Consider the following 27830-nt stretch of genomic DNA (forward strand, 5'->3'; position numbering starts at 1 on the left):
CCCTTCCCTTCTCTTTAGAGAACTTCTTTTAACATTTCTTGCAAGGCAGGCTTACTGGCAACAAACTTCCTAAATTTTTGTTTGAGAAAATCTTTTGCTCCTTCACTTTGAAGCATAATTTACAGGATAGGATACAGAATTCCAGGTTTAAAAAATGTTTTCCCCTTACACACTAAGTATTTCATTTTACTCTCTTCTTGCTTGCATGTTTTTTGAGAAGTTGAATGTCTTTTTTATCTTTGCTTCTCTATAAGTAAGGTGTATTTTTTCTCATGCTTTTTTCAAGATTTTTTCTTTATCTTTGATTTTTTTTGCAGTTTGAATATATTTGTATATTTCATCTTTTGTAATTGTCTCATAGTTCTTGAATGTTCTGCTTTTTGTTTTTGTTTTGTTTTCTGTCTTCTATCTCTCTGCCTTTCAGTTTTGGAAGTTTTTGTTGTCATATCCTCAAGTTCAGATATTTTTTCTTCAGCCATGTCCAGTTTACTAATGAGCCTATCAAAGGCATTCTTCATTTCTTTTATAGTGTTTTTGATCTCTGGCATTTCTTTTGTTTCTTTCTTAGGATTTCCATCTCTCTGCTTACATTACCCTGAATGTTATCTGTTCTTGCATGTTGTCTACTTTTTCCACTTAAGCCCTCAACATATTCATCATATTTTTTAGTAAAAATCCTGTTCTGATAAGTCCAGTAATCCTGCCATTTATTACTCTTGTTCCAATGCTTTTCAAATGTGTTTTTGCCTTTTAGTATGCCTTGTAATTTTTTGTTGAAAGGTGGACATGATGTACTAGGTAAAAGAAACTGCAATAAATAAACTTTTAGTAATGTAGTGGTAAGGTGAAGGGGCAAAGGAAACATTCTATGAAACACATATAGTTCTATGATTAGGTCTCAGTCTTTTGGTGAGCCCCTGGACTATGAACTTCACCAGTGTATCTTAGGTTTTCCCCCCTTTTAGGTGGGACAGGATAGCTGGGGGGTTGGGGGGTGGAGGCTGGAGTTATGTATTTCCATTCTCCCAGGTAGGGTAGGCTCTGATAAAATCCCAGCAAGTTAGGTTCTGATAAAATAGCTTCCCCTGGGAGCAGGTCTTGTTAAGAACAGAGGGCTCTGGTGTATTTCAAAATGGTTCCTTTCCCCTTCCCCCTTGCCAGAAGCACTAAATGATTTTTCTCTGATACTCACTGTGAGGACCTGGTAGAGCTCCTGGAGGTAAAACTCACGAAAGTGTGGAGACCCCTATGACTTGCTCCCCCTGGAGTTTTTAACTCTCACACTTGCCCATACCGAGCCTCCTGCAATTTGCCAATTACAGTTTAGGTTTTCCTACCCCGGCACTGGTTTCTGGTGCGGTTCTTGCTTGCGGGTTTCTACACTTGTGATTTTTTGACTCTGCCTGTCTCTCCAATTTTTGGTACAGTGGTTTGCTTTGTGACCTCACGATTCTCTGAGAGATCTAAGAACTGTTGAATTTTCAGTCTGTTCAGCTTTTTATGTGTTAGGAAACACGGGTTATGATTATGCTCCTACATGCCAGACTGAAAAGCAGAAGTGCTCAATTAGCATTCCCTTAGCTGAGGATGTGGGGGCCTTTGTCAGACACAGAAAGGCCGTGATGTCTGAAAAGTTCAGTCTAAGCTGGAAAAGAAGGGTTTATATTTATGGAGCATTTGTTCTGTACAAGGTTCCTTGCCCTGTGTATCTCTCCCAATAGTACTTCCAAGTGAGGTTCCCATCAACATTTTCTAGAAGAGGAAACCCAGGCTCAAAAGAGTTAGCAAGAGTTAACAAGTTATCAAAAATTACATATTCAGAAGAAGAACTGAAGTCATTTTATGGGCTTTTAAAAATGGACCTTTACTGGGCATATGCTGCATGCCAGACTGTGTGGCAGGCGTTGAGGACAACTAGAACAGAACACAATCCCTGCAGTGCCAGAGAATATTACAACATAGGATCTCATGGCCACCGCCCCCCCCCCCCCCGCCCCCCGAGAAGGTGAACTGAACATGTAACAAGATGAGGGCTTCCTTGAGAAGAAGCTTGGTCCTGATGGCGCATGAGTGGGATTATCTGGGGTAGGCATGATAGCTTCCATATAGAGGAAAGCGACTGTGTAAATCACAAGCCACTTGGGGGAACTGAAGATGGCTTGGTGTAGCTGGAGCATTGAGTGTGTTTTGGTGATTGGCAAGGGATGATTTTGGGAGGGATGTAGGGGGTCAGATTTTGATTTGAAGGTTCTCTCAGTTTCATTCTGACATCAATGAGGAGCCAAAAAGTTTTTTTTTTTTTTAAGATTTTATTTATTTATTTATTTGACAGAGAGAGAGCACAAGCAGGGGGAGCGGCAGGCAGAGGGAGAGGGAGAAGCAGGCTTCTCGCTGAGCAAGGAGCCCGATGTGGGGCTCGATCGCAGGACCCGGGATCCTGAGCCGAAGGCAGACACTTAACCAACTGAGCCACCCAGGCACCCCCAAAAAGGGTTTTAAGAAGCAGAATGCCATGACTGGCTTTGTTTTTCAACAAGACAATTACAATGGGTGAGGAGGCTGGGGCAGGGAGATTGGTTAGGAGACTGTCTCTGTGATCCCAGGGAGGAAGGCTGAGGGTGCCAACAAGGGCAGTGGTGCTGGCACCAGAGTGGGGAGGAGCGATTTCTGCACAGGAGAACCGACTGGCTTCTTGATCAAACTGATGTAGGACGGGAGAGAAAGGAAGCAGGCTATGAAGACATCCAGTCTCTGGCTTGGGCAGCTGGTAGGCTGGAGGTATCCTTAACAGAAATAGGGAAAACAGAAGGACGAGCAGATTTTGTGGGGGAAGATGGTGATTTTGGTTTTGGATGTGTTGAGTTTGAGATGCACATGGGAAATCCAACCAGCGCTGTTTAGCAGGCAGACATATGCACCAGGAGCTCACCTGGGAGCTCTGAGCGAAGTGGATCGTGGCTGTGGTTGAGCTTTTTTTAAAGGGGAACATGTTCAGTGAGGATTGAAGGGGCCACAGATGTTGGGGAACACTGACATTTAAAGAAGGGACTGGCAGAGAGCAGCTCAGCAAGGACACCAAGAACCAGTGGACCAACAAGTAGGAGAAGCGCCGAGAGAGTGAACACAGAGCAGGGCAAGAGATACGTGGCTGAGGCCGACTCAGTGTTCACCAAACTCAACCCTCCATTCCTGGATGCATAAGCAAGCTCCATTTCCCAGCCTCCCTGCACGTGCGGAGGGCCACTGACTGCGGCTGCCCACCGAATGTTGGAAGAGGTCATGTGCAATTAAGAGCAGGTCCGTCTTCCTCAGGCTCTTTGCCTTCCCTTCCATGATCCCTTTGGAGGCTGCATGTAAAAGAACCTCTGGAAGGAAAGCGCTCAGATTTTGAGTTTTTTTTTTTTTAATCTGTTTTTTAAAAATTTTATTTTATTATGTTACGTTAATCACCATACATTACATCATTAGTCTTTTATGTAGTTTTCCATGATTCGTTGTTTGCATATAACACCCAGTGCTCCATTCAATACGATTTTGAGTTTTATTTGTTACTACAGCAGAGCGTAGCCTATCTTTGTTGATCCTGGCTCTGAAATCAGATGGCTGTGTTTGAATTCTGTCTTTACCTCTTGCCAGCTGTGTAACTTTGAATAAACTGCTTAATTTCTCTGTACCTCAGTTTCCTTATTGGAATAATACTATGATAATAATAATAATAGAATAAGTAATAAAATATATTTTAAATAAAATATGTTTTAATAAAATATAACAATAATATTATAATAATATCTATCTCCTATAATTGAGGGTAAAATAAGGTAACGAATGTGAAGTATTTAGAGCAGAATAAATAATTTAGAAATGTTAGAGTCTAAGGGGGAGGAGAATGTCAAGACTGGGAGGATGGTTTACAGCTGCGGTCAGCAAACCAGCTTGCAGGTCAAATCCACTGCTCTGCCTGCTTGGGTACAACCTTCCGGTTTAAAAGGGGTTTTACATTTCTAAATAGTTGAGATAAATCACATGAGAATTATATGGAATTCAAGTTTCAGTATCAATACATAAAGCTTTACTGGGACCCCGCCGTACTCCTCTGTTACCGTGTTGTTATGGTTTCCTTTGCTCAACAATCCCAACAGAAGCCATTCGGCTCATAGAGCCTGAGGTATTTACCACATGACTCTTCAGAGTAAAAGTTTGATGAATAAAATGCAGCAGAGGTCAAGAAAGATAACTAAAAAGTGTTAACTGGAATTGGCACTAGATCACCAGTGACCCAGATACCGGCTTTACTGGGAACGGTAAAAGTAAAAACTAGATTTTAGTGCCAGGCAGATCAAAGTCTGTCTCCTGACTCACAGCTCGCCTAGCTGGGTGATCTCGGGAAGTGTCTTAACTTCCATGAGCTTCAGTGTCTTCTGCGGTAAATTGGGGATAAACGGAGCTACCTTCTTGAGTTTTTGTAAGGGTTAGCAGTAATGCACATAAACCATAAAACACAGAGTCTGGCTTATAACAGGTTCTCAATAAATGCAAGCTCTTGTTATTTAATCTACTGTCACCAAAATTGCTGTTCCTTTATAGGTAATGCCTTTTGACTTTGAATATTTTATTTTTGTCTTCGGTGTTCTGATGTTTTACATTCTATGCCCAAGTCTCTGCCAGATTGCTCCTCTTTAATGAAGCCATCTTATTTAATACTATAACTTGTTCCCAACCCCAGCATTCCTAACCCTCTTACCTTATTCTACTTTTCCTTTTCCCATAGGACTTACCACTTCTGACATCTAGAGGATTTACTAATTTATCATGTTGATTGTTTAGTATCTGTCTTCTCTACTAGAATGTAAGCTTCTTGCCTCTTTTGTACAATTACGTATTTCAACTACCCACACAGTACCTGGCATACAGTAGGGGCTCAATTAGTATTTGTTAAATGACTAAATGAAAAAAAGAATAAGGGAAGAGTTTTGTTTCTGTTGTTTTTATCCTGCTCAGAACTGGATGTGCTCCTTTAATCTGGGGACTTGTGTTGTTTCTCATCTCTGCAAAATTCTCAACTATTATCTGTTAAAATAATAAAATAAATCAAAGAATAAATAAAAGGGAGCCTCTGCCCCATCCCTCTATTTTCTCCTGGAACTGTTTTTTGAATATGTCAGCCCAATCAATCTATCCTCAGGGACTCCTGAGTTGTTTCTTACATTTGGCAATTGTTTAGCTTTCTGGTTTATTCTAAGGCAATTTCCTCAGTTCTGTCATTTAGCCTCTTCAGCTGTGTCTAGTCTACTATTCAAAACTGTTAATGGAATTTTTATTTCAATGACAATATTTTTTGTGCCTAGAATTTCTATTTCTTCCCTTTTCCTTTTTTCCTCTTCCCTCCCACTTTTTTCTGTACTTGTTTCATGGTTTATCTTCCTTTTATCTTCTTGAATATTTTAAGTATTTCTATATTGAAATTTCTTTCAGACTTTCCTGTTCTCTCTAGTTCTTGGGGTGTGAAACCTTCCATTTTTTAATCAGCTGGATATCTGGTAATGGTTCATGTCTTTACGCAGTCTGTAATTTTGGATCATGAACTCCCCTTCAATAGTGGTGTTTGGAATTTGCCCCTGCTAGGGTCTTGGGAGTTGGCAACTGAAAGGGCTCCTAAAATCTGTCAATGAATGGCCTGTCATTGGAGGCTGAGTTAGAAGGCAGTAAGGTACATATGTGAGGAAATGTGCCCTAAGTTCCCTCCCCCACTGTGAAACATTTTTGTTTAACTGTGGGAAAATTACTCTTTGAATCTTTATTTTCTTATCTATAAAATAAAGATAATAATTCCTACTTCCTAGAGATGTTGTAAGGAATTAGTGAGAAAAGAATCTAAGGAACTTGGCACAATGTTCGGTATGTATTAAATGTTTATAAATGCTAAAAATATTATAAATACACAGTACCTATTATATCACTTGTCAATATTTTCTCCATGCTTTTTAATATAAAAGAAAGAACTTAATGTTCATGAAAATAGCTTCTGTTTTTCTTAAGATTTTATTTATTTATTTGAGAGACAGCGAGAGCGCGTGCACGTGAGAGAGCACCAGCGGGGTGGAGGGACAGAGGCAGAGGGAGAAGCAGACTCCTCTCACTGAGCGCAGAGCCCTATGTGGGACTTGATCCCAGGACCCTGGGATCATGACATGAGCCGAAGACAGATGCTTAACCGACTGAGCCACCCAGGCGCCCTTTGAAAATAGTTTCTGGATAGGAATATGAAATGCATAGCCAACCATTACATCTGGACACTGGTTTGCTCTATCTGCTTTATCTGTGACATACATTAGCTGAAGATGTGAGGAAAAAACCCTCACGTTCTCTCAGCTTTCAGCCATTGAAGAGGAGCACTGATGAGCAGTAGAAGGAAGTTTCAGACATTACCCTCTTTTTAAACAAAAAGCTTAATTAGAGAGTTGGATCATTTGCCAACTATTTTGGATTATTAAAATACAGCAGGAGGGAGAGTTCTTCTGCTGAGAGGAAAATGACCCAGATAAATTTCTCTGGTTTTATTAAAATAGAAAATAGACTTGACTTCTTGGCTGTGTTGTCATTGGTCATTAGTCCTTCTCAAAGGTTAGAAATAGAAAAGCAGAACCCTGAGCCTGTAGCTAGTACTCAGTAAATACTGTTAGTTCATTGTCAGAAAGGGATCCAGAGACACAGGCAAATTCTTGCCCAAGAGAACCTCACATAACCTCATTTCCTTCTCGTGTAACTTAAACCACAGACCTTTTCTTAATTAGTTGCTGTTTGGGAACTGTGGGGAAGGGGAGGGGCGAAGGGCCAAAGTGAGTGAATAAAAGCTGTAGGCTAGCATGATTTATCATGGAATATGCTATTATCTGTAAACACCTCAAAAATGATTTATAATTCTAATTTTCATAAAACATTTACAAAGGCTAAAATTGAAATATTTAAATAGAGAGGTAATTTTAGATTTTAATTACCTGATCTTCATAATCAGAGCCTGTATCAATGGTCTCTCCAGTGTCCAACATCATTGAAGGATCAAGGTCACTCGAACCTAAGATTAGAAAAGAAAAGATTACCTGATAAAGGCTGTCTGTGTATGTTTGTAAAGCAAACTATCTCCCACTAGGTTTCCATATTGTTCTTGTGGTTACATTAAATCCACAAACATTTTTAGACTCTTCTCCTTTGCTGGGCACCATGTTTGGGCTCCCAGATAGAAAACACAGATACTCTAGATACTGTTTCCAGCCTTAAGAAGAAGACAGTCCTTTGGAGGACTCTGATTTGTCAACAGCAAGGTTCAGAAACCAAATAAAGGGCTACTAATTCTGACTAGAAGTGGAGGTGATGATGGAGGTAAGAACTAAGTACAAGGAATGAATCTATGAGCCCAAACTTTGAGAGTGAGTAAGGATGGTCCAGGAGGGGAAGCGGTTTAGGGGTGTGTAGCAGTAAATGAGATAGAGGGAACACTATGAGCAAAGTGCAGAGTGGGAGAAGAGCAAGGACGTTCCAGAAATCAGTGGGGCAGAGTTTGCTAACTCCGTGAAAACCTGACAATTTTTTCCTCCAGCCTTTGGGTCACTTTAGTCCCTGATGATGAGAAACATTGGGTTAACTTAACGTATTAATAGAGAGCTTCCCCCTGTAGGTACTACAGGTTACATTAATTTGCTTACCCATTAATCCTCAAGGCTCAAACAAACTGGTAATTTTCATAATGGGGCTCCTGGAGCACAACTGATTTATCATTCTTGTTTAATGACTCTTTCCTCCCAGGAAATACGTATCACCTAACCAGCCAGAAAGACAGAATTCGGTGCTGCCCATAAAATGCTGTATGTCCTTGTGAAGAAACAAACCACTCCGCATTTCACTGTAGACTTGTCTTTGCCAAATAATTCTTGGTCAGAACACAATGACTAATGTTTAATGAACGATAAAAACGTCAAGCATCTCACATGCTTTTCAGATATAAACCTCTGCCAGAGAGGCTGCTTTCATCCTTTCTTCCAAAGAGAGTTTCAAGGTATGTCCTCACACAGTCTTTTCTCAACTCTTCTCTTGTTTTTTTTTTTTCTACTCACGATTACCCCTACTTTTCAACAAATCAACTAAGGACTGGTCCATTGTCATACTAAGTACTAAGCAGTTACAACCTTGTTTTTGTGTATCTTTACACTTCTTTTAAAAGGACGATAAAATTTTTCAGAGTGGAGATATTCGACCCATCAAAGGATTTTGGAAAAGTAACGAAATGTGGAGCTGCCATACGTGTGTAGAGCACAACTGTGGGTAATGCCATCATATCGTGAGAGCAGACCTTGCCAAGTCCATTGTTAATAAGGTGGTTGCCAGAAAAGAGTGGGGAAGACAATGCACCACACGCTATTTAACAAAGTGAGACCAGAGGGGTCATTTGGAAACTTAAATTTTATGTATAATTTTACCAAGTAATGCCATTATATGCAATTTTTCTATCGTTGTGCTTTTGCTATTTTTCAAATACAAAATTTTATAAGGTGTATCTGAGGGCCAAAATATTTGATTGTCTTGAAGCCCATTTTGGGATCAGTTTGCACTTACGTGCTGTGGGGAAGTCAAGATGTCAGAAGTAAACGTGTATTTTTCCATTATAAGATCATGGAAGTTTTAGAACCAGTATTTCATAGAATATCACCCCCTCATTTTAGAAAAGAAGAAAATGAGCTTTGCAGAAGTCAAATAACTTGGGCTAGGTCCTACAGAAAGTAAGTGAGATCAGAGACAGAAGTCATAGCTCCCAACATATCCCGCCTACTCTGAAGTCGAAGCAGGAGCGATCCAAACAGCTTTATGAGTATGATCCTTCATTACAGTACCCTATGGGATGGGACTTGGAGGAGTCTGCCGTCTCTTCCACATTCTGAGAAAATGAGTAACAGTGCATGGCAGGTGATGAGACGTGTCACAAGGTGGCTGTGGAAATGGGAGAACCAGAAGCGGAATCAAGAAGTGCCACTCCAGTCTGGGACAATTGATGCTCCTTTCTGGGTGGTTGCTATTGACAGCATCATTAAAGGTAATGTCAATTTTCTTTAGCTTTCATTGTTTCCATAATATGGATATTACCCACCACTGACTTGTAGAAGTGGTGATAGGTACTTGGATTCAAACGATACCCTCATCTCAGCTATATTTGGAGTGATTCATGTGGAATGAGCAATGTGATCTGAACACAAAGGCTTATTAAACATATAGCCCCTTTTAGTTCCTGTGTCCTACTTATTTTATTTAATTAGAAACTGTTCTTTCAGTTGTTTTAAAAAAGTACAAATTTTCAAGAGCTCTTAAACAACCTGGTTAATAGATATTACAGTTAATATTTAAACTGGAACAAGATTGTTAGAAAACGATCTCCAGCGATGGTAGATCTTTGTTGAAGGGGGAATAAAAAACCTCTTTAAAAAAAACTTATGCTTACAAAGAAGAGTTGGCTTTCCTAATAAAATGCTTTTAACAGAAATTTTATTGTATCATTAAGGGATGGAATTTCTTGACACGTTGTTGCTCTTGGCAACAGGACTAATAAATCATAGGAAGCAATAGACAATAGATATCATTATCGGCTCAGATAGTGACTGAATAGCTTTCGTGTTCTTTTAGCATTGGTTGCTTGGTTTGCTGAAAATGGGACCTTTAATAATAGTCTAAGTTTGACATATAGAAGAAGGAGGTAGATATAGATATATGTACACATTTTTGCCTTCTTTCATTGAACAATTTAATGCATAAAACACCTGCAATGATCTCATTACTCAAAAGGGACAGCAAAATTAGGGCATTTTGTAAAAGTGATAGTATGGCTTTCACTTCTCCCTATTTTGAATTTCTCAATTTCTTTCTGATTTAAAAATATTCTTTCTATAGATACAGCGCTGAAATAGAATCCCCCAGGGAACACTCAGCGTCACCCGTTTCAGATGTAGAATGGTCTTCAGAAAGATTCTTTTCAGGTTGTCTCCCTAAATTTAAGAGGGAAGATGATACAAATTGGCTTAAGAGGTACTGGAAGGCTAACCATATTGCTTTCTGGGACAATGTTACAGACTTTTCTCCTCCTTGTAGATCTTTAATCTGAAGTTTTAGGAAGGTCCTCCTCTCACTTGGAGTCCCAAACAGAGGGGCACTCCAGCAAGGCAGGGCTTCTTGGGCAGTGAAGGGCATCGGCAGATAAAGCTCCTCTAACACATCATCTGCATCCTCGGAGGAAGGCAGGCTTTCCCTTGTGCTGTCTCTTCTGCTCAACCGTAAACAGCTTTAGGTGGCGTTGTATTTCATCTCTAAATTTAAGAACAATACTTAGAAATTCTACGCATTTGATACATACATGCTGAATGACTGAAAAACGAATAAAAGGACATTTACATTTTGCTTTTGCAAATCTTGATCTTTTCCATTCACTTTGCAAACATGAAATTCCTCCTAAGTGCCTCAGTCGTCAGGCACGGAGAGCCCAGCTCTTATTCCAACAGGCATGGAAAGTGCTAGTAACAGTTTGCATTAGAATTCCTTTGAAGAGCATTGCATTTCTTTGGAAAAATACCTGGACGGTATTTGGGACTAGAAGATGAGCTTCTCAAGGGATCTGGTGTTGGAACTGTTCGGGTGAGCCGGGCAGGAGTGATTTTCCAGTTACTCCATGACAGGGGAGGGAGTAGTAGGAGTAGTCTGGGATGGAGGCTGAGAACGCCTCCTGAGGAAAATCACATTTAAACTGAGATACAAAATAGGATCCGGCTGGGTGAAGCAGGACCTAGGGGGTGAGAGAGTAGAGAGGATGCACACGGGAGGGGCGTGGGCAGAGATACCAAGTAACTTGTGCAAATGGCCAGAGGCAGGAAGGTGCTTGAGACATCCAAGGAGCCGGAGGAAGCCGGTGGGGTGTCGGGGGTGGAGGGAGGAGATGCTGGGGCAGGAGGAGGACCGCTGCAGCAAAGCTAAGGGTATTTCTGCCATGCTAAGGCCACTGGTGCTCAGCCTGCAGGGAAGTCATTGAAGGTTTTGCTTTGTTTTGTTTTATTGAGGAGGAAGGGTAGTCAGAGCTGCATTGGATGAGGAGCCCTATGGCAGCAACAGGATTCAGAACAGATGGGAGAGGCTAGGGATGAGGTAAGAGACCAGGGATGAGGTTAAAAGGCCCGGAAAGAACGACAAAGCCCTGACGAGTGCAGTGAGGATAAAGAACAGGGACTGCACTCCCAAGGTGTCCTTGAGGAATGGCGACTGGCGTGGGCTGTGAGGATAGGGACATTTTTGCCTGGCTCCCTTAATAGAGAAAAACTGCCTGATCTCACTGAGAGGGTGGAATCTATAAACAAATACATGAAGCAGAGAGCCGAGCAATGGTTACCATGGCACAGGAAGGTGGGGGATATGGGAGATGTTGGCCAAAGGGTACAAAGTTGCAGTTACGTAGGATGAGTAAATCTAGGGATGTAATGTACAGCTTGATGACTGTAGTTAATAACACTGTATTAAGTGCTAGAAATTTGCTAAGAGAATATATTTCGGGTGCTCTCCTTACACAGAGAAAAATGGTGACTAGGTGATGAGAAGATATATTAATTAGCTTAATTGTAGTAGTCCTTTCACTGTGTATATGCCTGCCAGATCATCATGATGCACATCTTAAATATATACAATTTTTATTTAAAAAATTTTTTTTTTTTTAAAGATTTTATTTATTTATTTGAGAGAGAATGAGAGAGAGCACATGAGAGGGGGGAGGGTCAGAGGGAGAAGCAGACTCCCTGCCGAGCAGGGAGCCCGATGTGGGACTCGATCCAGGGACCCCAGGATCATGACCTGAGCTGAAGGCAGTCGCTTAACCAACTGATCCACCCAGGCGCCCGCTATATTTAAAAAAATTTAAAAGAAGAATGGAAAGCCATTCGCATGGAGGTGATATGGGAGGTGCGGGGTGGGTGAGATTCTGCAAAGAGAGGGTCCAGAGAGAAGGGAAGAGTAGAGGGACAAAACCTGGGGGCTGACAATTCACGGAGCAGTGGCCACGGACATGGCTCGTTTAACTGGGTGAGTCAGCAACCTTTACAAGCCTGGAGGTTTCACCTACAGATGCAGGCTTCTGTTTTCTCTTGAAAGAGAGAAAGATCCAGCAACGACTGGCCCATTCCTTAATGGCAGCAATAGCATGGGGCTTCGAAGTGGCTGCCTCCTGTAGGGGAGGCATGGTGTGTGTCTGGTTTACCCCAGTCCCTCCCTTGCTCACTCCATCAACTGAGGGCTGTTATAGATAGAACAGGCTTATTTTAAGGCTGGAACAGGACTCAGCTTTCAGGGTTCTGAGGCGTGGAGGGGAGCTTGTGGGAGCTGAGGCTGTGAGCAGACTCCTCTGTTCAGAAGTCTGGAGGTATAGAGAGGAAAGAGGAGGCCCGCGGAAGCCTCTGCTACGGGGAGGGGCTACACACGCTGAGCACACAGCACCTGCCCTCAGGCAGTTACCGACTAGCACAGAAGCTAACACAGCCACGCCACCGCAGGATGGGACCACCTTGGAGAAGGGCCATGGGAGAGCCACAAAGTACAGTGTCAAGTGTTCTAAAGAAGGCAGCTTAGAAGACGTGGAGAAAAAGGAGCCCTCGTGCACTGTTGGTGGGAATGCAAACTGCTACAGCCACTGTGGAAAACAGCATGGAGGGTCCTCAAAAAATTAAAAATAGAGCTACCATATCATCCACTACTGGGTATTTACTCCAAGAATACAGAACCACTAATTTGAAAAGATATACGCACCCCTATATTTATTGCTGCATTATGTATAAGAGCCAAATTGGGGAAGCAGCCCAGGTGTCCATTGACAGATGAATGGATAAAGATGTGGTATATATGTACAATGCAGTATTACTCAGCGATAAAAAAAGAATGAAATCTTGCCCTTTGCAGCAACATGGATGGATCTAGAGAGTATAATGCTAAGTGAAATAAGTCAGTTAGAGAAAGACAAATGCCACACGATTTCACTCACATGTGGAATTTAAGAAACAAAACAAATGAACAAAGGAGAAAAAGAGAGACAAACCAAGAAACAGACTCCTAAGCATAGAGAACAAACTGACGGTTACCAGAGGGGAGGTGGGTGGGGGGATGGGTGAAAGAGGTGAAGGGGATTAAGAGCACACTTATCATGATGAGTTCCAAGTAATGTACAGAATTACTGAATCCCTCTATTGTACACTGATACTAATATCACACTGTATGTTAACTATACTGGAATTAAAATTTAAAAAATAAATTAAAAAAAAACAAGGGGCAGCTTAAATCAGCTCCTCCACTCCACTGTCTTAGCAAACTGAGGACACCTAGCAGTTAGACATTTGTTATTAGAGGTCTAAGTAAATGTTCTAAATGAAAGATTGACAGGTGTCACAGCATTTGTCCAGAGCAGCGGCACCCAGGTTTATATGATCGTACATGCTTCTCAGTATTCCATCTTTCCCCGCAGTAGGCCCTCTTACTCTAACCATCACTGGAAAGCCAGGCAGGTGAGTTTACACTATTATCTGTGTTCGGTGGGGCTGCCCAGAAGACTACATCCTTGCCTTTCTTTTTATTCTGCCTCTCTTAGGGTGCATTCTTTCTTAGGGTCATTCAAATCAAATATGGTTAAACATTTTAAGTGTTTAGCCTTTTTCTTTACAGCTCAGAACTTTTTTGATCTTTACCCACTGAGGCCATTACTGAGAAGGAAGGTCAGGACTGGGACGAAGATTTGAGAGTCACCCACATGGAACTGATAGTTGAGACCATGAGGGACAATGAGTTGACCAGAGTCAGAGTGTCAAAGAGAGTAAGGAAAGGGTCAAGGACAGAACTGTGAGTACTGCCTACAGAAGGGTGTGGGATAGCCCCGCACTATCACAATGTCAAACTTCTAGGGGTGAGTGCTTAGGAAGGGAAGGCGCAGAGCCAAAATGGGAGCTGTGGGTTGGGATAAGAGTAGCTATCTGACAGAAGGGGAGGCTTTTCCCAAGGGGGCGAGGCAGAGACAAGTATGAGTTAAGGAGTCCTGGAGGAACTGTAACTTTTAATTGTTGCACAACGAATGGGCTAGATTCGTTTTTTTCAATTATAGTCACATAGGTCCTATGTTACATTGGGACTGCCTGCTAATTTACAAGGACAATGACTGGAGGAAAAGCATTACCTATAAGGGCCAGACGGAGAGTCCCAGGAAGTGTAAAGCTCTGAGTACAGCATCATCCTTAAAACCTTACAGCAGATTGTTGTGCTCTGACATTACTATAAGACTCCAGACACTTGGCAGGTGGTCAGGCGGGACTGGGGCCCGAAGGACACAGACACTTACCTGCTGCAGCTTCTTTGTTTGGAAATAACTTGCTGTCAACTGCCACGCTGATGTCATAGAACACCTCATCCTCGTCTCGGTCAGCGTCAAACTGGGCAAAGTCAGGACAGACGAGTTGGGAACAAGAGAAGACATAAATTAGTTCACTCCCAGATATAATGAGCATGCATCACACAACTGTATCTCTAATGAAGCAGGTCAACAGGAATTAAAGCCCTTGAGTCTTAAGCAGACCGTCAGAGAGTTTTTCGGCCTAGACCATGTATCAAACAGAGAAGGATATTGGGGAGTAAGTGTACAGTCACTCACTTATGGTTAAGAAAAATGTGTAGAATTTTCTTAATTTGTAAAGTACGCTTTGGAAAAAATGAGAACTGAAATTTACCTTGTGCCTTCTGGCTCTTAGGGTTTTTGTTTTTAATTAAAAAGAACCATGAAAATACGTAGTTCTGAACAATAGGGGGGGAAATTTTCCAATGTACTGTTATAAAAAGAAAGAGCTCCCAAACCAAATTTTAGTTACTGTACTAGATACTATAGATACTATACAACAGAGGTAGTTGGTAGACGCTATAGACTTAGATGTAAAAAAATTACAGATTTAAACATTTTACCATTCTTTAAAATTTACAAAAATTTAAATATTAAAAAATGTGGTTATATTTATAAATCCTCTATGTCCCAAGTTGTGCAGTGTTTTTTTTTTAAATACATGCCTATCTCTTTAGTTTTTAAAAACTAAAGCTTTGTTGAATTATAATCAACATATAATAAACTGTATATATTTAAAGTGTACAAATGGTAAGTTTTGACATCTCTGTCTGTATACCTGTGAAACCATCATGAAAATCAAAATAGTGAACATAACTATCACCCTCAAAAGTGTCCTTGTGCCCCTTGGGGATGAATTCTGTCCTCCTGCCCCCCTACCTGGTACTCATTGATCCTACATTTCTCTAACTATAGATTATTTTGCATACTCTAGAATTTCATATAAAAAATGCTGATTTATACAGCATGCAATCTTTTTTGTCTGGATTCTTTCACTCAGCTCAGTTATTCTGAGATTCATCAATGTTGTAGCCATCATTCATCCATTTTCATTGCTGAGTAGTATTCTACTGTTTGGATACACTGTTAATCTCAGCCTGGATATCTTTCAGTTCAGGCATTATAGTTTTCATCTCTAGACATTTGATTTGAATCTTTAAAAAAATCTATGTCTCTATTTAAGGTTTTGAATATCTGAAATACAATTATAACTTTTAACATCCTTTGCAAATTCTAACATCTGGTGTTTCTTTGCACGTTTGGTAGTTTTTACTGGATGCCAGGCATCATCATTTTGACTGTGTTGGGTGTTAGTTATTTTTGTATTCCTATAAATATTCTTGAGCTTTGTTCTGGAATGCAATTTAGTTACTTGGGAACAACTTGATCCTTTCAGATTTTGATTTTATTTTATTATTTATTTATTATTTCAGATTTTGATTTTAAACCTTGTTGGGCTGACCAAAAAATTACTAGAACTGATAAACAAATTCAGTAAAGTTGCAGGATACAAAATCAACATACAGAAATCTGTTGCATTTCTATACACCAATAATGAAGCAGCAGAAAGAGAAATCAAGGAATCGATCCCATTTATAATTGCATCAAAAGCCATAAGATACCTAGGAATAAACCTAACCAAAGAGGTAAAAGATCTCTACTCTGAAAATTATAATGCACTGATGAAAGAAATTAAAGATGACACAAGGAAATGGAAAAACATTCCATGCTCATGGATTGGAAGAACAAATATTGTTAAAATGTCTATATTACCCAAAGCAATCTACACATTTAATGCAATCCCTATCAAAATATCAGCATTTTTCATAGCTAGAACAAGCCTAAAATTTGTATGGAAGGACAAAAGATCCCAAATAGCCAAAGCAATCCTGAAAAAGCAAAGCAAACCTGGAGGCATTGCAATTCTGGACTTCAAGTTATATTACAAAGCTGTAGTGATCAAGACAGTATGGTACTGGCAGAAAAACAGACACATAGATCAATGGAACAGAATAGGAAATCCAGAAATGAACCCACAACTATATGGGCAATTAATCTTCAACAAAGTAAGAAAGAATATCTAATGGAACAAAGACAGTCTCTTCAACAAATGGTGTTGGGAAACTGGACAGCGACATGCAGAAGAATGAAACTGGACCACTTTCTTATACCACACACAAAAATAAATTCAAAATGAATGAAAGACCTTAATGTGAGACAGGAAACCATTAAAATCCTAGAGGAACACAGGCTGTAACCACTTGGACATCAACTGTAGTAACTTCTTTCTAGATATGTCTCCTGAGGCAAGGAAAACAAAAGCAAAAATGAACTATCAGGACTTCATCAAAATAAAAAGCTTCTGCACAGTAAGGGAAGCAATCAACAAAACTAAAAGGCAACCTACAGAATGGAAGAAGAAATTTGCAAATGACATATCTGATAAAGGATTAGTATCCAAAATATATAAAAAACTTATCAAACTCAATACCCAAAAAATAATCCAGAAGCAGAAGACATGAATAGACATTTTTCCAAAGACTACCCAAAGCCATCCGGATGGCTAATAGACACACTAAAAGATGCTCATCATCACTCATCCTCAGGGAAATAGAAATCAAAACTACAATGAGATATTACCTCGAACCAGTCAGAATGGCTAAAATTAACAACACAGGAAAATTTTAACAGGTATTGGTGAGGATGTAGAGAAAGGGGAACCCTCCTACACTGTTGGTGGGAATGCAAACTGGTACAGCCACTCTGGAGAACAGTATGGAGGTTCCTCAAAAAGTTAAAAATAGAGCTATACCCTGTGATCCAGCAACTGCACTACTAGGTATTCACCCAAAGGATACAAGAATACTGATTTGAAGAGGTACATGCACTCCAATGTTTATAGCAGCATTATCAACAATAGCTAAATTATAAAAAGATCCCAAATGTCTATTGACTAAGGAATTGATAAAGAAGATGTGGTATTGGGGTGCCTGGGTGGCTCAGTCAGTTAAGAGTCTGCCTTCGGTTCAGGTCATGGTCCCAGGGTCTTGGGATTGAGCCCCACGTCAGGCTCCCTGCTTAGCGGGGAGTCTGCTTCTCTCTCCCTTTGCTCCTCCCCCTGCTTGTGCTCTCTCTCTCAAATATATAAATAAAATCTTTAAAAAAGATGTGAGATATATATACATCTCTCTCTCTCACACACACACACACACACACATAGATAATGGAGTATTACTCAGCCATAAAAAAGAATGAAGTCTTGCCATTTGCAACAATGTGTCTGGAGCTAGAGTGTATTTTGCTAAGTGAAAAAAGTCAGTCAGAGAAAGACATATACCATATGATTTCACTCATCTGTGGAATTTAAGAAACAAAATAAATGAACCTAGGGGGAAAAAAAGAAAGGCAAACCAAGAAACAGACTCTTAATTATAGAGAACAAACTGATGGTTACCGGAGGGGAGGGGGTGGGGGGATGCATGAGAGCACTTGTGTTAAGGAGGGAACTTGTTGGGAAGAGCACCAGGTGATGTATGTGAGTGAGGAATCACTAAATTCTACACCTAACACTGGTGTTGCACTGTATGTTAACTAACTGGAATTTAAATAAAAACTTGAAAAAAAAAAAAAAAAAGATCTGTTGGGTTGGCCCAGATCAGTGTTTAGTGTATGACCAATTATTCCCCACTGTGGAGGTAAGACTCTTCTAAGTTCTCTACCAAGTACCTTGTGAATTAAGAGCTTTTCCAGTCTGGTTGGTAGAAAAAGGCACTATTCCAAGCCTGGTGTAGCACCAGTTAATCCTTCTGGGTGGTTTTCTCTCAGCTTCAGGTAGTTTGCTCAGATGCATGCACTGCTTAGCACCTAGCTGGATGAGGAGAACCCTCGGCAGATCTCCGGAGTGCTCTCTCCGTGTTGCTCACATCTCTGGTACTCTGTCCTCTGACCTCTGGTCACTTTGGTCTCCTAGACTCACAGCTCTGTCTGCCCAACCCATGGGGTCCCGCAGTCGCCACAAGGCTTCCTTCTTCCTGCCCGGGCTCTGGGAAATCTCCAGCAGTAAAAACAATCCTCGGACTCACCACGTGTGTTTCCTGTCTCTCAAGGAATCACCTCATTGCTTGATGTAAGGTATCTTGAAAACTGTTTTTTTTTTTTAATATACATTTTTTTTCTTTTCCTTTTGTCTGTTTGTTTCATGTGGGAGGGAAATTCCAGTCTCTTTTATTCCATCTTGGTGAGGTCTCAATTCTTTAGCTTTTAACCTTAATTATTATCTTGAAGATACTGAAGAAGATTTAAGGGATTTACCCCTCTATATTCTCCTACTGAAGCGTTTCATCAGTCTTAGTGAGGGAAATTTTGGAAGCCTAAATTAGAAAGTTATTTCCTTCCCTCCTCTTAAGGTTAAAGCACATCAGAATGGTGCTTCAAAGTGCTTTCACCATGTGGCATCAGCCCATGGGAAAGGTGAGGCAGAGAGTTTTCTTTCTATTTTACAGGTGAGGAAATATCTACCTAGAGATATTATGACTTTCTTAGGTCAAACAGCTATAAGCAGAGCTAGGACTTGAATTCAGGATGACTGACACTTTCCATCCTACAGATACCATCACAGTAAGACAGATATAGTCCTTCTGCTCAAACGAGTGTTAACACAGCCCCTTTTATCTAAAAGCAAGATAAGAAAAGCAGCTGGTGGTTAGGGCAGATACAAGGAGACCATGAAGGCACATTTAGTGCCATCTTGATGCACTGTTTCTTATATCCATACATATTATGGCTGGCTTGTTCTTTCAAAATATTTATTAGCTATCCTCAGTAAGGAGTAATGTACTAAAGAGGGATTTTGTTTTTATTTTTTCTTGGACTTTTCAGATATGGGTGGCAACATTGTCATTTTATAAATAAAAGAGCATAAGTTCATGTTTTAGCTTGGGATCCCTAGAAGGGATCCCTAAGGCAAACATAGGCTAACACTTTATTGGAGGGTGTGTGTGTGTGTGTGTAAACCCAGGGCAGTAAGTGTGAGGTAAAAAGAAAAGGCAAAGAAAAAAGGAAAACAGATGTAAGAAAGTACATTCCTGGACTGGCCGCAGCTTCACAAGAAAATAGAGCTGGTAGCTTGGTCTCTAGAAAGGCTAAATGGACCCTTTACATCTCAGAAGAGTCTGACAGGAGGGGGGTACAGGAGAGGTATTTATATGCTGGTTCCTTTCAGTTTCCTGTCTTTCTTTCTTCCTTTCTTTCTTTCTTTCTTTCTCTCTCTCTCTTTCTTTCTTTCTTTCTTTTCTTTCTTTCTTTCTTTTCTTTCTTTTCTTTCTTTCTTTCTTTTTCTTTCTTTCTCTTTCTTTCTTTTTCTTTCCTTCTTTCTTTCTTTCTTTTTATTTATTTGAGAGAGAGAGCATGTGAGCACGGTGTGGGGGCGGGGAGAAGGAAGGGGAGGGGGAAGGGCAGAGGGCAGAGGGCAGAGTGAGGGAAAGGAGTGGAGTGAGAAGCTGACTCCCTGCTGAGCAGGACCCTGGGATCACAACCTGAGCTGAAGGCAGTTGCTTAACCTACTGAGGCACCCAGGCACTCCTCGTTTCCTTCTTCCACTGGTCCAAGTTTTACCTCTGAGGAGTTAAGTACCCTCTAATTCTTGGTTGTGCTGTTTAGCCCCTGGGGCGGCCACTAAGAGGCAGTACCCCCCTGCCATGGGAAGCAGTACAGCATCTGAATCTAGAAGTGCTAACAGGAGCCAGGTCTGTAGGTCTGGTCTGGTTGGGCCTGGGTGCCATCTCTAGAGACTCCCACCATGGTGGGGATGATGAAGCCCAACCTTCAATGCTGAAGAGGCTGCTTGGTTGTCAGCAATGTGGGACATACAGGGCAGTGGTGGGCAGGGCTCTCTGTTCAATAAGCACTCAAGGCCTGGCACACAAGTGAGTCAGGGGAGGCTTCAGACTGGGCTCAGACAGCTTGAAACTCCACTGGGGCTTGGTTTGAATTTCTGCTTCCCCCTGTAGCAACTTACTTCTCCCTGTTCTTAGCACCTACGCAACGGGATTGCTGCAAGGCCTAAGGAGATGGTATATATTTAACACACAGCACAGAGCCTGGCATAAAGTGCAGTCCTCCTTTTTCTCTCTCTCTGCGACTACATAGGTCTGAGGGAGTATATCTTATAGATCTTTGATTGCTTCTGTACTTTGGACACACACACACACACAGACACTTCTTCGTTTTTTAACTTGGGGATTGTGGAATAAGGAATACAAGAGACTTTGAGACTTTCCAGGAGATATTCTATCCTCTGACTGATTTGAACAAAGCTATTATTTGTTCTAGCACAGACTAAATTACGTGATTGTCCAAGGCAAAAGCCAACTGCAACAGGTGAAACACCATTCATAAAAACATTCAACAAGTATTTGCTGAGTAACTACCACATGCTGGGTAGATTCCAACTGCTAAGTGTTTGGGTGATGAACATGGACCATGAGGAAGGAAGACGATAGCCACATACCCAACTCAGCTCTGGACTGCGTGGATCTGCTGAAGCCCGTTTACTTCTGCATCAGGATCACAACAGTGAACCCAGACTGCTTTATTTTCTGTAACATCCCACTTGTACAACTCCAGGACTAGCATGGGATTCGTCTCTCCATTCTCCTAGCAGATAATGTGGCACACAGACCTTGGAGAGCATTGTGATTAGGTGCTATCACAACAATCGCCGCTTAGTTGGCTAAGAGTTTTGCAAAATGGTAATATTCAGTGTTGGAGAGGTTGTGTGTATGGTAAGAGAACTGACTTTTAAGTCATCAAACATTTTACTTATTTTATTTTTACACAAACCATATACATTAATGGTTCTCAACCAGAAGAAATTCTGTCTCTCCCACCTTCCCCCAACCCAACATTAGGCAACGTTGGGAGACATTTTCGGTTGTCACAACAGGCAGGGGAGACACTACTGGACAAGGAGGCTGCAAAATATCCTACAGTGCACAGGACAGCCCCCTCACAACAGAGAACTATCCAGTCTGAATGTCAGTAGTGCCAAAGCTGAGAAACCTTAGCTTCACCGAGGCATTCTCAGCTTTTGGGTTTCCAAACCGTGTTTTGAAACTCAAGTAGCAATAATTTTTCTTTTTCTTTTTTTTTTCCTTTTTAAGGAAAAAGGTTTTGAACTGCAAGAACCTGGGCTGGTAACTTCAAAATGCAACACATAGCAGAAGTGGCGATGCTGCCGGGGTACCATCAGTGGAGGGTGACGGAAGCTCTAGGAATGAAAGTTCATTTACAGCTCACAGGTCAGAAGCAAGCTTCATGGGGCAGACGGAATCGTGCTGTCTGAGGTTGCTCCCAGCCCTGAAATTCAGTGATTAGATAGGCAACTTCATCTTTTCAGTGACTGTTATCTGTCTGGCAATCTTTTTTTTTTTTTTTAAGATTTTATTTACTTATTTGAGAGACAGCGAGAGAGAGAGAGAGAGAGAGAGAGAGAGAGAGCGAGGGAGCACATGAGCAGGGGGGAGGGGCTGAGGGAGAGGGGGAACATCCCTTGCTGAGCAGGGATCCCCTTCACAGGGCTCGATCCCAGGACCCCGGGATCATGACCTGAGCTGAAGGCAGCCGCTTAACCAACTGAGCCACCCAGGCGCCCCTCTGTCTGGCAATCTTAACAAAACTCTTTTCTTATTCTGAGGGAAAGGACTCACTGAGGATGTGGTCTGCATAATCTGTTTCAGGTCATTTAATGTCAGAGGGCTGGGGAGGTCAACTGGTAACTACCAAATGAAATGCTTATCACATCGCCCAGTTCACTCACAACGCATGTTTTAATTTGAATAACCAATGTTGGAACAGCTTTCAGAATCGTACAAAATATACCTGTGTTAGGAAAGGAAATTATAGTCGGGGGAGGGGAGGCAGTGCCATGTGAGGAGAAAGTGCATTTTTAATGGCAGACACGAGGTTTTGGTTTTGTGTCCTTTGGGCTCTGCTTTTCAGGCTGCAACAGGCTGTCCAAATCTTCTCCATGGAGACAGGGCTTTCTGCATTCCTCGCTCTGCTAGGTAGGAATGTTAGGTTTACAAAATGTCTCTAAATGGACTCGAAGGGAGAACACCATTTCAATATCTCTTTCCAGATTGCACCTTTCATTAAGTGTAGGTCTATCTCCCACTTTTTCTCTGCTTAAGTTTGAGGAGGAAATAAGTGCGTTCTGTTATTCGTATTGTCTCAGTTTTATATATCCCATAAGTGTCATTCTCAGAGCATCAAGCTGGCTTCCTGAATTATTTACCCCTCCTTGGTTTCATGCAAGGGATTTCAATTAAGCACGTTCTCCACCAATGGCTTTTGTCATCTGCGGCTGGAGAACCCCCAACATGCAGATAACTGGCCCTGCAAATTTTCTCTTTTATATGTTTAGAGACTTCCCTCTACCTGATTGATTGGTTGTCATCCTCTTCACAGTAACTTTGTTTTTCTCCAACAAAAATTGGATATTGCATTAAAATAGTAATAATTTAGGGCTCCTGGGTGGCTCAGTCGTTAAGCATCTGCCTTCGGCTCAGGTCATGATCCCAGGGTCCTGGGATTGAGCCCCACGTCGGGATCCCTGCTTGGTGGGAAGCCTGCTTCTCCCTCTCCCACTCCCCCTGCTTGTGTTCCCTCTCTCACTGTGTCTCTCTCTGTCAAATAATAAAATATTTAAAAAAAATAGTAATAATTTAAAGACCTTTGGTAACTGGAGTGAAATCTGTAGTCATCAGTGATGGAGTAATGACAGTTTATATTAGCCTGCAGAATTGTATTGCTAAAGCTTCATAATTAATCACAAAATCTGAAAGAAAAGCACCTACATGGATTTGGTGTGTGTGTGGGGGAGTGTGTAGGGACAATATTCTGTCTGAGAAAGGCAAATCAATCCCATTTTGATAAGCAGAATTCCTGTGGTATGGCCCTGTTCAACTGGGATGTGTAGAACATATTTCTTAACAGAATGAAATAAGGGGAAAACGTGAGAAGACAGATCTAAAAACAGACATGATTGGTATGCAAAGTGATGAGTACAGAACACTGGAAAGCTGTGGATATCTGAGTAGAAGACTGTTCTCAGCTTTTTGTATAGAATCCTTATTTCACTGGGTATTCAGATCATAGACAGCAGCTGGAAAGTTTTGTTGGGAGTAAGTCAACACAATAAAGAGGTTCCAGAGGAAACCGTTTCAAGAAAAAGTTTCTTCCTGAACGTGAAACCTCAATGTAATAATGACTGACTTATCCTGCTATAGAGACTTAGAAAAGGAGGCTAAGAATTTTGATTACTCTTATTACACTGACTGAGAGATCATTTTTCAGAATCTGCATCAGCACTCAACAACCCATTGACAAAGTGCCAGGTACAGTTACCATTTTTTGAGCACCTACTATATGCCATTCACCATTAGAACTTTTTTTTATTTTAAAGATTTTATTTATTTATTTGACATAGAGAGAGAGACCAAGTAGGCAGAGAGGCAGGCAGAGGGAGAGGGAGAAGCAGGCTCCCCGCTGAGCAGGGAGCCCGATGAGGGGTTCGATCCCAGGACCCTGGGATCATGACCTGAGCCGAAGGCAGCCGCTTAACCGGCTGAGCCACCCAGGCACCCCTAGAACTTTTTTATCATTCAGTCCCTACAATATCATTATATAAGGGATATTCTTTTTAAATTTAAATTCAATTAATTAACATAGAGTGTATAATTAGTTTCAGAAGTAGAGGTCAGTGATTCATCAGTCTTATATACCACCCAGTGCTCATTACCTCATGTGCCTTCCTTAATGTCTATCATCCAGTTACCTAGAAGGGGTATCATTATCCCCAGATTCAAAAACTGGGTCTCAGAAAGATTAAATAACTTGTCCAAGGTCATGCAGGTGGTAGAGCCAGGATCTGAATCCACATCTGTCTACATCAGACTGACCAATGTCTACCACCCACCAAGGCTGTGAGGATCAGCTCTCAGCTCCATGGGCAGACTTAATCTTAGCTGGGCACTTGCAGAACAAATCAAGGCTTTTAGAAGGACTCTTAGGACATACCTCTAAGAATCTGCAGAAGCCAAGCCAAGCCAGGTCTAGAGGCAATATACTCAAACATTCTTGATCCCATTCCCTATTTTTAGACCATACTTGGTGGTTTTATTTGTCTGAATGATGCGTGTAGCCTACCAGGTGGCTGTGGCTGTTGGCAGAAGGACCTCCCTCTCTGCAGGCTGGCCAGGGAGCATTGGAAGGAGCCAGGACAGGCAAAGTTGACCACAAGAGGCAGATGACTGTCCAGCTCCTAAAAGAGCTCTCCTGGGGGGCCTTTAGCTTCAAGCTACCAATTTCACAGGGAAATTGGCTATCACTCCACAGTCTTCTTTGTCTACTCTTGATTCCAGCTGTGTCCTCCTTAGCAGCCTTCAAAAATGTCTTTCTGCAAACAGCCCTGCCTTAAGTCACCTAACACGGATTCTGTGTCTGTTTTCATCCCAATTCAGTCCTCCCTCAGCAACCAAAGAAAGAGTATGCCTACCCTCCTTCTAAGAGCCTCTTTGGGGCTGGAGAGCAGATTTCTGATATGGGTCCATGTCTGTCTGCTGTGTCAGGTGAAGCTGCTCTGCTTCTGCTCCAGGGCTCCATCGACCAGTACGTAGGGCCTGGCCTGGCTCAGCCACTCTTCTCCATGGCCCAGCTAGGGCTTCAGCTCTGCCTCTGACCGACAGGCAGCGTTCCAGACGACTTTCCTAAAGCTCCTTGCTTATCTTATCAGGGGATGGTGGACAAGTCTATATTACCCATAATAAGAGGGGAGAGGCCTGGCCTTCAGGCACACAGGAGGTTGCTGATGAGAGAGGAGGCCCGAGCATCAAGAATCCAAGTCAGTGGTGGAAACTGGGTCTGGAACAATTTTTGAGCTGAAGGGCGTGTGGCTGTAGTAGCTAGTTATTAAATTTTGCAGGCTCAGAGAGTACCCAGAGCAGACTGACCAATGTCCAAATCATGAATGGATAACAAATGGCCAAGATCCTACTCATTGATCTGTGGGCACTATGATGGGACACTTCTAAAATTAGGTTGCTGCATGTGGCATCTAAAAAAAAAGCCGGACTCATAGAAACAGAGAGGAGAATGGTGGTTGCCAAGGACTGAGGGGCAGGAGAAATGGGGAGATGTCCGTCAAAGTGTACAAACTTCCAGTTAGTAGATGAATACCTTCTGGGGATCTAATATTCAGCACAGCGACCACAGTTAACAATACTGTATTATAAACGTGAAAGTTGCTAAGAAAGTAGATCTTAAACGTACTCACTACACACACATACACACGTTGTCATTATGTGAAGTGATGGATGTGTTAACTAACCTTATTGTGGGAATCATGTCACAACACATACGTGTATCAAATCATCACATTATACACCTGAAACTTATGCAATGTTATAAATGTCAAGGATAGCTCAAGCTAGAAAAAAAGTAAAATTATGTTGCTGCAGAAAGCTCATAAAAGGTATAAACAGTGAATGGAACTAGCTGAAATAAACCCCTATTTAGTACATGCCAGAAGAATTTAATATTTATTAAGATGATACTACTAAACATTGTCTCTTCTCCCTCAAAACTTAAGAAACAGATCTGTAGCCCAGCAAATAGGTTGATAGAATGGATTCTGTCAAAGAAGCAAAGTTTTAGAACATGTCTTGGAATGGAAACAGATCCTGTGCAATCTTTTATCCTGCATACATGATGTAATTCAATTCATTCAAGCTTTATTGAGTAGCTACTTCATGCCAGGTATGTGCTGGGCACTGAAGATGCATGGAGGGAAGAAAAGATCATGTTAGCCTTTCTGTAATTATTAAGGCACCAATAAGGGCTAAAATACCTTGAGAAAAACTTGATAAAAAAAGATGAAAAGAATACAACAGAAAATAGACAAGACACACTCACTCATTATAGACAAGACTCACAAGGCAGCTGCTAGTTTTTCTCTGCTGCACCTCACGAGGCTCTGAGCCCGGCAGTTAGACAGCAAATACTTGTCAAACTGAATTACCCAGAAAATTCAATGAATTAAAATACCCTTTCCCCTTCCTATTTGCTCTTCTTTATCTCTCCTCCCCGCATTCCAGCAATCCGAGGTTTTAGCAAACTACAAGGAGGTGGGATAGAGATTTAAACCTCTGCCAAGAAAGCTTCCAAACTAAAGAAGCTGGTTAGGAGTTTCAGAAGTCAAATTTCAGCCTCATGTGACACTTGGTACCTTTTCTAATTACAGGCTCCATTCTCTGCAGTGCTCAAGTGTCTCCTGCTGCCGAACCCTAAATGGTACCTTGGGAACCCGAAAAAAAACCCGCTGTGCTGCCTGAGCACCAGATGTGTGACTAGGGGCTAATTTAGCCCAGGGAAGTTCAGACTATTCTGGTCCCTTACATTTACTTATTTTCTTTCTTTCCTTTCTTCTTAGTTGAGATGCTTCATTCTTTTGTTTTTTTCAAATTTTCTCTCCAGCAGTGTTGACTTTAACTACCATGGCCAAATATGATCAGTTCATAATTGTGCATGACTCAGGAGGAGGCCAAGTGGAATGGAAGAGGTCAGCTTAGACAATGAAAAGTGGAGGGAAATGTATCTTGTGATATGAGCACGGGACATTACGATGAAACACATCGTGTACAAGTAGGAAAGAAGTTAAAATTTTAAATCAAATTCCTTTGTAGTTCGTACACATGTTCTATGTTACCAGTACTGAGAGGCTGTCTTTCTCTTTACAAATTTCTTTGGGACTACACTTAACATTTACGGACACGTATTTTATGGGAATAGCCAATAATCACTGAGGATCATAAAATAGCTCTTAGAAGGATCATGCTAATGTTTCCCCTTGTTGGAGATGTGAACATGAAGTCGGTGTGATTTTGGGGAAATAATTAGAATCAGTCAAATATGGCAGAGTCTCTCCCCTCATGGAGATCAAGGTCTACATTGAGAACATGATAAGGAAATAATTAATGACAGGTCCGTGTGGGAAGGGCTGTGATGGAGGCACACATGGGGTGCCCTGGGAAATGGAGCTGGGTGAGAGTGTGGGGGTTGAGGAGCCTGACCCAGGAGTCAAGTTCTGAACAAGTGAGACCAGGCAAAATGAAGAAAGGAAGGGAAGGGCATTCCAAGGAGAGAGAACAGCTGTGGAAAGGGATGAAAGGCATCATTTCTCTGAAGAAAATGAGGGTGACATCTGCCTTAAGATCTTGGGATGCACCTTCTGAGAAGGGATTGGGTGATGTACCTTCTTGTTTCCTGAAGTTATCTGGAGGCCCTCTTGGGGTTTTTGGATCTGATAGCTGCTTCCACTACCAGAAATTCTTGG

The 27830-nt window shown here is 41.5% G+C and overlaps 1 protein-coding gene across 3 annotated transcripts in view; it reads right to left on the minus strand.

Annotated features, from left to right (window-relative positions):
- AK5 (adenylate kinase 5) overlaps positions 1 to 27830 on the minus strand; it is a 238674-nt gene that overhangs the window by 102312 nt on the left and 108532 nt on the right. For all 3 annotated transcript variants that reach the window (XM_078072887.1, XM_078072886.1, XM_078072885.1), the window contains exons 7-8: positions 14390 to 14480; positions 6996 to 7072 (exon numbers count right to left, since the gene is read on the minus strand). In XM_078072887.1, coding sequence (XP_077929013.1) covers positions 6996 to 7072; positions 14390 to 14480 — 168 coding nt within the window. The remainder of the gene's footprint in view (positions 1 to 6995; positions 7073 to 14389; positions 14481 to 27830) is intronic.

The sequence above is a fragment of the Halichoerus grypus genome, chromosome 5 (genome assembly GCF_964656455.1).
Source record: "Halichoerus grypus chromosome 5, mHalGry1.hap1.1, whole genome shotgun sequence".
NCBI lineage: Eukaryota > Metazoa > Chordata > Mammalia > Carnivora > Phocidae > Halichoerus > Halichoerus grypus.